The sequence below is a fragment of the Anser cygnoides genome, chromosome 1 (genome assembly GCF_040182565.1).
Source record: "Anser cygnoides isolate HZ-2024a breed goose chromosome 1, Taihu_goose_T2T_genome, whole genome shotgun sequence".
NCBI lineage: Eukaryota > Metazoa > Chordata > Aves > Anseriformes > Anatidae > Anser > Anser cygnoides.
This window is the reverse complement of record NC_089873.1, coordinates 58,553,366-58,566,955: the sequence shown is the minus strand read 5'-3', so window position 1 is coordinate 58,566,955 and position 13,590 is coordinate 58,553,366. Positions and strand designations below refer to the sequence as shown.

Below are 13,590 nucleotides of genomic sequence, written 5' to 3'. Positions count from 1 at the left end.
CATATGCCCCCTGGAGGTTAAATACTTTCTTCTTGTCTCTCTTTTCTTTTTTTTTCTTTCTTTCTTTTCCTTTCTTTCTTGCTTTCTTTTTTGCTTTCTTGCCATGTCTTTTGACAAGCAGTAGTAAAGAAGTATTTGAAAAGGAAAAAGAAAAAGTTGACACTTTGCAGGCTGGTTCTTCCTCAGCCTGAGTTCCCTTTACAAAACTATGGCAGCATAAAGAGATTTAACATGAGTTGTATGCTTACACAAATTTCAGAGCCTCTTGATTGCTCCCTGAGTGGCTTTGCTCGAAGTGAAAACTGGTTCAAAATAAATTTATTTCAATAAATAAAGAAGGGAAAGACATACAAAAGATCTGCAATATTGGCTAGGAAAGATCTTTTACATTTTTGAATAATATTTCCACCCTGCCAAAAAAAAAAGGTCTGAGACACGGTTATACTGGGAAAAGAAGTTTGATTCCAATATAGTTTGCTTTGCTCCAGGGCACTTTGAGCTGCACCAGCCAGAGCCTTCTTTTATCACTATGTCTCTATGCCGAAAAGTTTTGCCAGCAGGACTGTTCCTCCAAGCGTGATTAACACAGATTGGATTTACAGTTTCATGCTAGCATAGTATACATTGACTTTTAAAAAGGACAGACAAGTTAACATCATTGAAACCTCTTTGATAATGACACTCCAATGTGATTGCATTCTGTACTGCACGCACCTGGAAATTGCCTGCTGTGCAAAGGAGATGCATCTCCTGCAGACGTATTATTTCCCCTGTACTCTCAATTTGCTTCCTAGTAGCCTCAATGGTAAGTGTATAGCAATGCCAAATTTACTTTAGTGCTCTCTTCTGTTAGTCTAAAATAGCAAGTGCTTTATTATGGACAATTACTACGCATGGAATTTTTTTTATTAGACTTTTTCAAGGTAATATAGAAAAGAAAAATGGAGCTGGGGAAAAATCAATCTAAAGCTGAGGATGTGGTTTCTGTTATTGCATTGAAGGACCATATCAGTCTGTCAGCGCCATCTGAGCAACCTCTGCTTTTCCTTCATCTCTTCTTAACAGCTAATGTTGCTGACTGAAGGACAGTTCATACCAGTATGACATTTCTCACTGATTCCGAATCTTCCAGGTCAGCCTCCTTGGAGAAGTCCATAATAACCACGGAAGCAAGTGGTCATACTGGCGTGGGGAAGGGTGGTCCTACCGGGTACTCAGAAAGCTTTGTCCCCCTGGTGCTGCTTTACAGATCCCTTGTTATTCCTGCAGCTTGCTGTCTATTGCCTTTTTCTCCTTGAGCTTGGGGAGTAAGAAAACCAGCAAGGACCCCTCCGTTTCTCTAGAGAGACTTTCTCTTTCCCGAAGATTTGCCCTCTAGCAAAGGCATTTTTACAGGCTTTGCCACTTGAAGCATCTGGCTTCCACTCAGACCTTGGGCATGAAGCAGAGTGGCCTCTGGGCTGCTTTACCTCATGCCTTGTCAGCACGTCCCAGAGGCAGTTCGTACAGCACAGGGTCTGCCAGAGTGCAGGGATGCTGGCGCTCAGCCTTTTCCCACAGATACGCTGGGTGTGATGGCAGGAAGCACGCTGGCACCAGGAAAGAGCAGGGGGAGTTGCGCAGGGTTTTAGGTCTGCTTGGCTTCAGCAAACCAGCACAGAAAGTGGCTGTGGCTCAGTTCGGCGTCTGAGTCAGAGCATTCGGTGTTCGCAGCTTTGTTGGAATGCAGAAAGCTGTTTGATCATGCCTTAGGCTGGATTCCATCTGGCTGGGGGAACTGCTGAAGGAGGATATTGTTGGATGTGGATGAATTTGAGCTGAGGTCTCACAAGCTTTGCTAAAGGATCCAGTTCAGATGGAGTTCCTCGTGGAGTCTAATCTCCACAGCAGGCAGAATTGGGCATGGGCATTAAAGAAAGTGCCAACAGGCTTGTCTGACTTGCGTTGCAATATCAGTTGAGATGTATCGGTGCTAAAGTAAGATCTTATCCTACAGCTAGGCCATGATTCATTCCATAAAATGATGAAAGCGAGTGTAGAGAAATGGGAAGGCTGTTGAATCTAAACTGACCAGAGATGCGGGGTGAAGCATACTAAATCTGTACACTATGCTCTTCCTTCTAGGGGTTATGCAAGTAAGTGAGAAAGGAGCAGGGTATAGACACAGTCATGCTGCTTCCCCTTTTCTTCACACAGTTTGGTGGATTTGGGGAACAGGAATGATATTTTGTAATGGACTGGTTTGATCGTGCACTTTCCTATCAGTGGGACAAAACCTTTCCTGACCTTTTACTCAAGGTAGTGTGCTGTCAAGCCAGCACCAAGCCCTTTGATCCAAAAGGTACCTGTTAGCACGAGTCTTAATAATAGCAGATATCTCAGGACAGGGTTTTTAAAAGCACTGGAGCAGATGGGGAAACCCCAGAATGATCCGGGCCAGAGCAGTAACAGGTCAGAGATGAATGACCCTGAAAATTTTACATTTATTATATAAGACTGAGGACATCAGGGTTGTTTTTGTTTGACAGCGCTGAAAATAAGGAAAGCATAGCTGTGTGGGAGTATAATTACATTTGTCGTCACTTCTTACTTTCGTCCTGCCATGACAAAGAAGTTTAAGTCTGAAAAACTACAATAAATGTGGATAAATAAACCCAGATCTTCTGTCCCTGACTTCATAGAAGCAATACATGCCCTCTAGATGTGGGATTGGAAACCTGTGTTGAGGTAAATAGAGCAAGGCCTTGTTATAAGGAGTTGTTATCAGAGGAAAGATAAATTATTTTGCTGTATTTGGAATCTCTCTAGAACTTCTCAGAGTTCCAGGTCCTGGAGCCTGGAATCAGTTTCTCATTCTGGCAGTGTTCAAATGCTGTGATGCAACTTAATTTGATTTTATTTCATTACCCTGGGAAGTTCTAGAAGCACGGCTAGAATTATTTCAAACAGAAAGGAACAAGAGTCATGAAGAATAATGTCCCTCTAGATCAGATGCACGAACAAAATGAGCATAAAGTCTTCCTCTGTCTATTGCCCCCAGAGGAAAATATAACATTTTGACATAGGGAAAGAGGAAAAAAAGATTTCAAAAGTTTCCTGACATCGCTGGTTTCTTACATACTTATTTGTTAGCATGAAGACAAATGCATGAGATGCTTTTTTTTTTTCCCCTGTTTTGTTTTGGGATGTCATCTCATGAAAGATAAAAACAATAATTAAAAAAAAAAAGTAGAAAACAAAGTTCACAGTTTGGTAGTGAATCAAATAAGGAATGATGGGTCATAATTTAGGAATGAAGGCGTAATAGACGATGCACTTCTCATTTTTAAGCTGAGGCTGTCTGCTCATGTTTGAATCCCAGTGCTAGAGTTATGAGGGTAGGTGCGATGGCAGAAATTACAGCTGGCAGTAACCAGGATGAAGGAATGCGCCTGTGCAGCCGTTTGCTGGTAACAGGACAGCTCCTGCAGTTAGCCATGGCTAGGGTTCATAGGTTGTGTGGGCTACGATATAGACCTTTACAGAGGAAGTGCATTTTTCTAGTTGTTGCTAATAAAGCGTTCTCTCTGTTTCACATGGGTGCTTAAGTAATTTATTTCACTTTTATTCCGCTATTTTAAGAATGACCAAAAATACAAGTAAATAGATATTTCATTCAAGTTTATTTAGACACCTATGTTTCAAAGGCCAAAATGGGGTAAAAATCCTGTTAGCTCCGAGTTCAGTGCAATATATGTTGAATGTTGTACTACCAGCACTGTAATCTCAGTGTGAGAGAAGGATATGAGGCGACTCTTCCCTGCATTCACTTTGGCTGCCACATACATTCAGAGTGGAACAGGTACTGCCTGACAGAAAAAAAGGATCCCTTGTGTTCTTCCTGTGCCATGCATCAGGATTATCTGCAAAAGGGTTAAACAAATGCAGACCTGGCTCTACGAGTCCACTGGAAAGGTGAAAACTATACATGTGGTGTTTTATAATGTAATGAGTTCTGTCTGGCTCTTATCTGTATGGCATGCAATCGCCAAGAGAACCATGGAGTTGAAAGAAGATAAAGCAGTTCTTAATACATATTTATACATATTTAACCAAGAAAATCATACAAGATCTTCTATAGGCAGAAGGTGAGAAAGGGTCTTAAGCAGGGCACAGAGGAAAGAAAGGGAGAAAAGAACTGAAGTTTAGTAACTGAGAAAGAAATTGAAGGAGCATTGGTTGCTGAGGCTAATACAGTAGGGGCAGAAATATTTGCATGTGAAACTCCTGGTCTGCATCTGTCTCAAAAACAAAAAGCCAAGTAGCATAAAGTAGTGCATAGAAGTCAAAATTGCCACATAATTTTGATGGAATATTACTTGGAAAATATAAAGCCTGCATCCCTTTACTCAGCAGATTTCATAGGCAGCTGGATTAGTGGTAAATTTGGAGAAGAGTGGGATGAAATTTCAGTTCCATTGAGGGACAATCGTAAAAGTTCCGCTCACTCCCAAATTCCCTTGGACACCACCCATGAGATCTTTTTACCACTGCTTCTGTTGAGAAGCCAGCACTGCTGTGAGAACAGGGACTGGACTCCATTCAGAGGGAGGTCTGAACTGCATGGTCAGGCCTTGCTTCATTTCTGCTTATGCAACCCCGCTGCAGTGATGAAAGGAAAAGGATCCAACTTGGTTTTCAGATCTAACCTGAATTTTTATGTCTGATATCTAGGAATGCTCTCCCCCCATCTCTTTTCAGATGTAAAATTAACTCATTTTCTCTGTAGTCAATAAAGACACAACCAAAATATGGTGTTTTTTACAGGGAGACTTTTCAGGCAGAAAACACGATTTAAAATCAACTTTTTGGACTCTTCTTTTTCCACTTATTTCAGTGTACAATGAACTCCGCTTTGTCCTTCCTGCTCCGACTTCCTCTTTCCTTTCAGGGAAATCTCATTCCCTTTGGCAATATCATTGCATAGGGATTCACATAAGTGTAGACAAATATAAACATTTATATTTAACAGCTAGTTCATTCCTTACTTGACTTGTTTCATTCCAAACACAAACACAAATACTGATGCTCATATGTACAGGCACCCAAGCATGAGTACGCCGTGCTATACATAGCTTATGCATGCTGCGTTAGATCAAAGAATCCTGATGTTTTCTTTCAGAGGTTTGCTAGATTTTCTTTTGTAAATTACTGGTAAAGAATATTTTAAGAGACGCAGAATTTTGGCTGTATCCCGAAAGGTGTACCTCATTGTTTAAACATGCTGGATTTAAAAAAGAAACAAAAGAAAAGAAGAAGGATCATCTGATCGACTGCTCTGTTATTCTCCTTTCCTGATCACCTCTGCCCTGGTATGTAGAAATTGGCCGATTTATTTAAATCCCAGGAACTCCCACGGCATATGGTTCATAAAGTAGCATTTACAGTGTGCATTGTAACACTTCATCACTACTAGACACACTTTGAAAGTAATACGTGTTCATATTGTTCCAAAAAGAAAAATTAAGGTAAAAGTAAATCTAATATTAAGATTTACTTTTGAGTCTACTGCTGTAAAATCGACTTTAGGAGAGGAATGGAATTTTCTGAATGACAACTGCTACCAAAAAAAAAAATCCCCTAACCCAAAAAGCCATCCTCAGAAAGTAGTTCTTCAACACTGCCTTTTTTCCCACAGCCTTGTGGAGCCCCCAGCCCTGTCTGCAGAAAATGAAAGAGAGAGGGGTGGGATTAATGTGTAATTAAAGGGAATTTGGAAGGCTGAGATGTTGCGGAATGTTAGATCAGTAGCTGGAACAGCATGTGGTGTTCTTTAGGCAGGCTTCATTGAATCCATACAAAAAAAGAAAGAAGGGCTGCTTGCCTGTCTGCTCATTTATCAAACAGCTAGGCTGAACTTTCACAGCTCCACAAAAGTGTTTTACTGTTTGCTGAAGTTTTGCTCCAGAAATTAAAGCTGAACAACCTAGCGAGTCCAAGTCTATGCTGTGTTTTTGACAGAAGCCATGTTGTGCAAAGCTCTTGGAAACCAATGCAGGTCAATTTTTACATGATATGAAAGAAAGCTGATTGTATGTTTGATAAAAAATATTACCAAAGGAACAGTCAAATATGTGACATTGTAATGTCTTTATTTATATAGTACCTTTTGATCCAAATACATGTTCTAGAGCTTTCAGTCATCAATCAGGATTAAATATTTATCACTGTGGCAAAATGGCTCACGGGGAAAAAATCTATATCATTTAATCAAACTTGACATTTTCTTCTGGTTGAACAGTTGTATTCCATCTCGTATGTCTGCTTTCTTTTAATGCTACTTGTTTTCCCCCCCAAAATAGGAAACATTTAGCAATTTATATCATGCAAACACAATTAAAATAGGTTACAAATTAGAAAAGGAAGAAATTTCTCTCATAAGTGAATCTTCAAGGCTTACTGTGGTCTTTTTTGCATGACTGTTCTGCCAGATGAATTTTGCTACTGCTGCAGACCACACTGAGAATCAGGTTCAATCCTGCAAGGTGCTGAGAGCTACCTTCCCAGCAACTCGAGCAGAGCATTTTCATCAGGAGTAGCCTGGTTGACGTAGGATCTGGCTACTGAAGGCACGATCTACATTAGTTAATCTATTTCCTTAAATGCATCTGGTGCTAAAGAAGTTTTGTTTTACGGTAGCAGTGTTCTTTTAATCTCAGCTGACAGAGTAGAGTCCAGATTCTTGACAATATCCTGCTGTTCCTGAGATGCACTTGTTTTCCATAGAGAATAAATCGATTATGAGCTGTCTTTACAAATGCAACAGTGAGTCTTTGCTGGTGTAAGTGGTGCCCCTGTCAAATACCAAAATCTCTTCACAGAATCATCTTTTAGAAAAGGGAGTGTTTAATGGCAGGGAAGGACTTTAAAGAACTGTTGCCTCCAAAACTCTCAAAAGGAAAGTTTCCTCTAGTTGCAGCAAACACAGTTTTATTGATCCTGCAACTGACATAAATACCCAGCCAATTCTAAGTACAATCCTTGTAATTTTAGAGGTAGAACTGATCTTAGATTTTAAGGAACTATGTTCTGCTCCAGTAACTTCAGAAAGTCTTTATTTAAACTGGTGGTAGTTAATAGAATTATACTGAATTTAAAAGCTTATTTCTCTTTTTTTCAGTAATGGAAAAAATGAAAAGCTTTCTTCTGATTTCCCCTTCCATGTATTTTGGTGACATAGTACTTTTTTTTTTTTTTTGGTCTTTACAGTCTGTAATAAATTCTTATCAAATGTGCTTTTCAATTTTTTCTAATATCAGCTCTATTCATTTGCAGATAATAAGGCAACAGTTTCCACAGCTAACGACAAGGAGACTTGGAACCAGAGGCCAATCAAAGTAAGCAGTGTATGGTATACTATCATCTTGCACAGGGCCCCATCTGGCCCTGGCTTTACTGTACTGAACATCAGGGAATGATTTGTCCAGTTGGGGAATTAAAAACTAACTTTGATGGAGGTTCCATTGCAGTTTTTACATTGTCTTATTGATTCAGCAGTGATAGTCCTGTGTAGGTAGTCTAATGAAGATCTTTTACTGATTTCATTGCCAATATTTTCCATGTTGTTTCTATAATTCTTCTTCTCAACTCACTTTACACAACATAAAGGGCATTCACACCTAGCACTAGTAGAGCTACTGTTGGAGGCTGGGAAATGACAGCTGGTTAACATCATGTTTCAGTTTAGAGGATAAGTGGCAGAATGCTATGGGGGTTTTAGGTAGAATTATACATTGGTCTAAACTGAAATTGACCATAAACCTGGATTTAATGACCATTTTTTGCTGTGTAATGAAATCCAAAGTATCTTTAAGTGATCAAAGAATAAGTTTATTGCCTTATCCAAAAGATGGTACCTCTGAAAACAGTTCATCGTAATTCCAGAAGGAGAAATAGATTCAGATTCACTCCTTCTTCAGCTCTAGGAGTCTCTCAGAGGGGCAAGATACCTTTGATCAACTGACCGAAGGTGACTTGTGTCTGTAAAAGCAACGTCTCTTTGCTCTCAATGAGGCTAAAAATCAGTGAGACTTAACAGCTCTTGCATTTTTTCCCCTAACCTGCATGCCTATCAGAGGGGCTTTCAGGTCACATAACTCTTCTCATGCCATCTTCGCAGTAGTTCTGATTCCTATCTAGCAAGTAAGGAGTTTCTGTGAACTGCTCTGCAAAATCCTTGGTCCCTGATAGTCCCTGCTCACCCCTGTGAGGAGATCATACATAGTCACTCATATTTCACAGCCTCAGTAGGTATAAAATTGAATTCTTCTGGTCCAAAAGATGATAACTACATCAGTAGTTAACACTCCAATTATTATGGCATACAAAGGAATCATTTGATCCATTGAAGAGGAGAGGTATAAACACATTCACAGCATTACCTGCATAGTGTACTTCTCAATAAATACACTCCTTGCTAGACCCAGCACAGCTACAACTGAGCTCTGGTTTTGTTTTCATAAACATCTGATGCATTCCAGTTAAACATTATGTAAATAAATTACTTTATGCTTTAACACTTCAGTCCCTTTATCACCAACTGTGCTGACCAATTGCTGCCAGTCAATGATTTTCATTCCCCTTCATTTCTACTGCCAAGGAAATTTGGCCATGGAAGTGGTTAAGATCATCTGATTTCATACTGTTCTGCCTTCAGTCTTTTTATAGCACTGCTAACTTGTAACATTGCAAAGTTCAGAGCTCCAGTGGCACTATACTCTTGGTCATCAGTTGTGAGGCTTTCTCTTTTGCAGCTGGGTTTATTGCTGTAAGCATGCAGATGGTCTCTATCACACTGAGCTTAAAAACAGTTCCACCACAGGTGAGGCACGAGAAAGCATCTAAACATAAAAGTTGATTTCTTTCTGTCCTGCAGCTTGAAAGTCTCCAATTATATATATACACAAGGAGTTACTTAAGCTGATGGAAACTATATGGTGTGAAGGGATTATTCTTTCTTTAAAGGAGTGCTGCAGGTACTGGATCCATGAAAGGAAAAACTATTCAGCTGTTTACTAAAAGAATGATTGCATAGCTTACGTGTTGTTCTCTTACAGATCAAACTTTCAAGCCCTGCTTATTGTATTAAGGGGTGTTTCCTTGTTGTTGTGGTGGGTTTTGTTTGTTTTCTGTTAGGAATACAGAGACGTGTTCAAGAAATAATCTTTGTGAACTGCACTAATGAATTTTTGCCTTTTAGGATGTTACAATTACTTAAGGAGGAAGCTGTCTGGAAAAAATTCTGTGTTAATTTAGCTGTTGCTGTCTGCATGATTTCGAAACTAACTGGAAAACTATTTTATGTAGTGTACTACCAAGTGAAATATACTGGACAGGGAATAATGCATAGTGACATTCTATCATGTGTCTGAGTCTTTCAGTCTTATTTTTCTTTCTTGAATTGATTTAAGGGGAAACTTGATATAAGAGACTGACCCCTGTTGAAGTTGTACAAACCTCTCAGTCTCCCTAGAACTTTTGCTGTCCTGCCTGCTGTGACCTTTTCCTTTTTCCCATTCCGTCAGTAATTTGTGGTGGTAGCTCCCAGTAGCATTTCCTTTCCTCTTCCCCAGCCCCAGACATACCGCTGAGGCTCGCAGGGCAGATGTAGGTAGGCTTTATGGCTGTTACACACAGTGTGTGTATGACAGCTGCTAGAGACCAAAGTGGGGACTTGAGCTGCAACCTGGACTTGTTACTAGTCAAGCTAAAAGGCCAAACTTCTACATCTGGTGTTATAGCCTTTTATATTCCATGTAGCTTGGCAGAAAGGGGGTCTTGTCATCTATCTGTAACAGGGTAGGACTGTCTGGAGCCTGGCTTCTGGTGTGGAATATGCATTTTGGTCTAAGCCCTGACAGGCAGATTTGGAGCAGATAGCGTGGCTTTCTGAGGTACTAAAGACAGGAAATCCCATTCATATCGTGTCAGCTTTTTTTTTTTTTTTTTTTTTTTTTTAAATAAATGTCACCTGGATTATTCAATATTGAGCTCAAGATAGCTTTTATTTTTAATGGATGATAAGGAACATCCCAAGCGGGCATGGTTAGGGAGCAACATACAGGAAGGTCCCTGCAACTCCCCAGGCCACCTCTCAGCCCATCTGTGCTGGTAGACAAGATTAGGGCTTCCAGCTATTTGCCACTACTTTCGGTTGGAGATTATGGCATGTGCTGATTTGCGGGTGAATGACTGTGAGTGAATCTGCTATAGGAAAAAAAAAAATCACCTTAGTTTAAGCTGCCATCATTTAGATACTGCTCTTTCACTGTTTTAATTAATGACTTTATTAAAGCTGGATGATTTTACCTAAAGCAAACTAGGTCCCATTCAAGTGAACTGATGTGCTGGTGGCACTCTGAAATCACTCCCCGGCAACTGTCTGGAGAGGATGACGAACACCTGGAGATGGTAACCTCTCCTACCATCATAGCTGGATCCAGAAGTGAGAGTTTCACTGTGGTCTGATAGGCTGTAAGGAGAGAACTGGGAGGTCATTGAAAACCCCCTTTAGGAAAGTAGGGTCAATCAAAGGTACAAGAGCAAGACAGTTTTATGATGCCTTTTCTAACCATTAAAAATTTAACTGATGTGTTGGTCGTGCTTACAGCTGAGAAAATGAAGTAAATATTAGCAAAAGTATGGAGTGAATAAGATTGTATTTGCTGCTTTGATGCAAGGGCTAGACAGGATAATCAGTGCTCTCATTAACACCCATAATAAAGCTAAGCCACAGCACAAACTTGTGCCATAAGGCCACCAATCCATTCTTGTAGCACAGCCACACCATGCGACTCCCACTGTGCTCTGCTCAGGCAGAGTTACAGTGCTGTGTAGTATCCTCTGCTGGTCTAAGACCAATGATGATGCTAAGTTATTAAGCAAATAATTTCAAACTGTACATTTCCTAGTGTTCATTGCTTTCAAGCACAAGCTTCCCCCACCCCAACGTGTTTTCAATTTTTCAAATGTTTCTGATAAGCTCATTTGCAGTGAAGACTTGTGCTACTCAGGGATCAAAACAGTCTGAGAATCAGGGAGCTGAAACAACAGAAGGGCTTGTCCAGAGGGTCTGTACCTCTGCTTATTGCTAAACTAAAAGAGCAGCTGCACAGCACAGCCCTGCCAACAAGTAGCTTTAGGATGCTTTTTTTAATAATAAGAAAAAAATAGAAGTCTGTTATTGTCCTGCCCTGCAACAGTCAGTTTTATTAACTCTGAAGAAAGCTCCTTTTACCACAAGAAAAGAAATTTGAAAACCCAATCAATGTATTACCACAATGTTCTGCTACTGGATCAATGCTTGTGAATAATAAACTATCACAAAGTCTGTTTTGCTGTAGAAATTATTAGCATTGTCAGTTTCTCTTACCCCTGTATTTTTTTTTTGTACTTTCAAACAATCCAGTTTTTAAAATGTACATCTCTATGTATCAGGTACCACTATTATGGAATTGCAGTGAAAGAAAACTCCCAGTATTATGACGTGATGTATTCTAAAAAAGGAGCAGCCTGGGTCAACGAAACGGGAAAAAAAGAAGTAACCAAACAGACAGTGGCGTATTCACCACGATCCAAACTGGGAACATTACTGCCAGAGTTTCCAAATGTCAAAGATCTAAATCTGCCAGCCAGTCTGCCAGAGGAGAAGGTAACACTTTGGAAATATTTTCTCGGCCTGTCTTGTTTTTTTTGTTGTTGTTGGTTTTTTTCCCCTGCTCTGGATGAAGACTTTATCTAATATATAAAGACTTTAAATTAGATTGAGTTTAATAACGCTCTGACTTTATTTATGAGGGGCTTAATTGCTTCTTATAATAGTACGAAATATCTTCCCTTAGCATAGGCAGCTGACTCTATCAGCTGTACAATGTCTAAAGCCTATGCACAGTCTTCTTTTAAAGTTATATTGCATTCAGCAGGAAAGGTTTGAGGGTAACCGGATAAATCACTAATTACTAGACCCCAGATTTCTGTTTTAGCAGTATGTTATAGTTCCTTAATTTCTGAACCCATTTGTTGGCAAACTGAGAAAGATTTCTGATGCTTTCTTGAGGGGAGAGAGACTTAATGCATTTTGTATCCTTCTAGGCTGCAAATTAAGAGAATCCTATCTGCACATATGACAAAAGTGCTCTGACTGCTCTTGGCTGAGCTTGCTAGTTTTCTGATGCTATTCACATGTGTAGTATCAATGTAAAGTGGACAAAAGAATAGGGTTTTATAGTTCTTTATGTCCTAATTAGGGCCACATTCTTGTCTTTGATCTCACTGAGGCTTTTTGCTCCTCTTACATTTGAAGAATCCCCATTGACATAGAAAAATCCATGAATTCAAAGGGAGAATTTACTTTTAAGAAGAAAACTCATCTTAAAGCTAATCTAACTATACTCTGATTTCATTATTTTTGCAACTGTGCATAGGTAAGATAAGAAAAATCTTACTTTTTTGTGCTCTATATTCTGATAGTTTTAAAAGCAGATTTCTTAAAGTAGAATGATCTTTTGTGTGTCTCCCTCTCATTCTTTTTCAGGTTTCTACCTTTATTATGATGTATAGAACTCACTGTCAGAGGATACTAGACACTGTAATAAGAGCAAACTTTGATGAGGTATGGTTAGAAGCTGCAGTTGTAGTTTAATGATACATGAGGTATTAATGGATCTGAGAGCTTATTTTGAATATGATATTACAACCTTATGGTTTTATGGTGGCTAATCCTTTTCATGAATAATGAACAATAGCTATACTTGAGTACATAATATGTCAGTGATAGCATTAAATCTCACTTATAACACTATGCGAGTTAGAGGAATGAAAGCAGTGGGAATGTTTTTGTCTCTCCATCAGGATTAAGGTAGCAATATCGCCTTACAAGATGTTGGACAATCCAGTTCTTACAACTCAGAAAGTGTGTCCATCACCACTTTTCTAAGCTTTGTGTTTGAACTGAGCTCTGTCTGAAGAAATTCTTCCGAGCGTTCAGCACAAACCCAGGGCAGGTGCCGCAGCCAAAATGGTAGCAAAAGGTCTCTACTGGTCTTTTAACAATGGGAAAGGAGTTGGGGGACCTAAAGCTCCCTGGACACCCCAATAAGCCTGTAGCTCAAATTTCCAATTCCTCAGTTGTAGTGTAGTACAGCTAGGAACACACACTGCTCAGCAGTTGTTACGATCCATTAGAGATGGATAAGATTTGTTCCTGCTGGATATCTGACTGAATCTGAGGGTTTTCTGGCAGTGCATGCATACAGCCGTATAATTAGAGCAGAATGGCTACAAACATCAAACATTACCGGAATGCAAGAAGTTTTGTATCACACGTGCAGAAGGCCTCTTTTTTGGGAAAGCAAATCTGACTGTAGAGGTGCTGAGGGCCTGATTCAAATATAACACTCAGCTTCTGGAAAAAGTCAAAGGAAATGGGTCTTTTGACTGCCTTCTAAACAATGGCAAGGAATTCCCTCCTTTTTCCCATCTCACTGCTTAATTTTCACATTATTTGGATTTAAATCTGCAGCTCTTTTAAGTCATTGCACCCAGGCTAGGTGC

At 39.7% G+C, this 13,590-nt stretch overlaps 1 protein-coding gene across 7 annotated transcripts in view; it reads left to right on the top strand.

Annotated features, from left to right (window-relative positions):
- The window catches only part of RFX4 (regulatory factor X4), a 94,684-nt gene that overhangs the window by 36,032 nt on the left and 45,062 nt on the right, over positions 1-13,590 (top strand). For all 7 annotated transcript variants that reach the window (XM_048076625.2, XM_048076112.2, XM_013181030.3 and 4 more), the window contains 3 exons: positions 7,315-7,376; positions 11,476-11,689; positions 12,572-12,649. In XM_048076625.2, the coding sequence (XP_047932582.1) occupies positions 7,315-7,376; positions 11,476-11,689; positions 12,572-12,649 (354 nt within the window). The remainder of the gene's footprint in view (positions 1-7,314; positions 7,377-11,475; positions 11,690-12,571; positions 12,650-13,590) is intronic.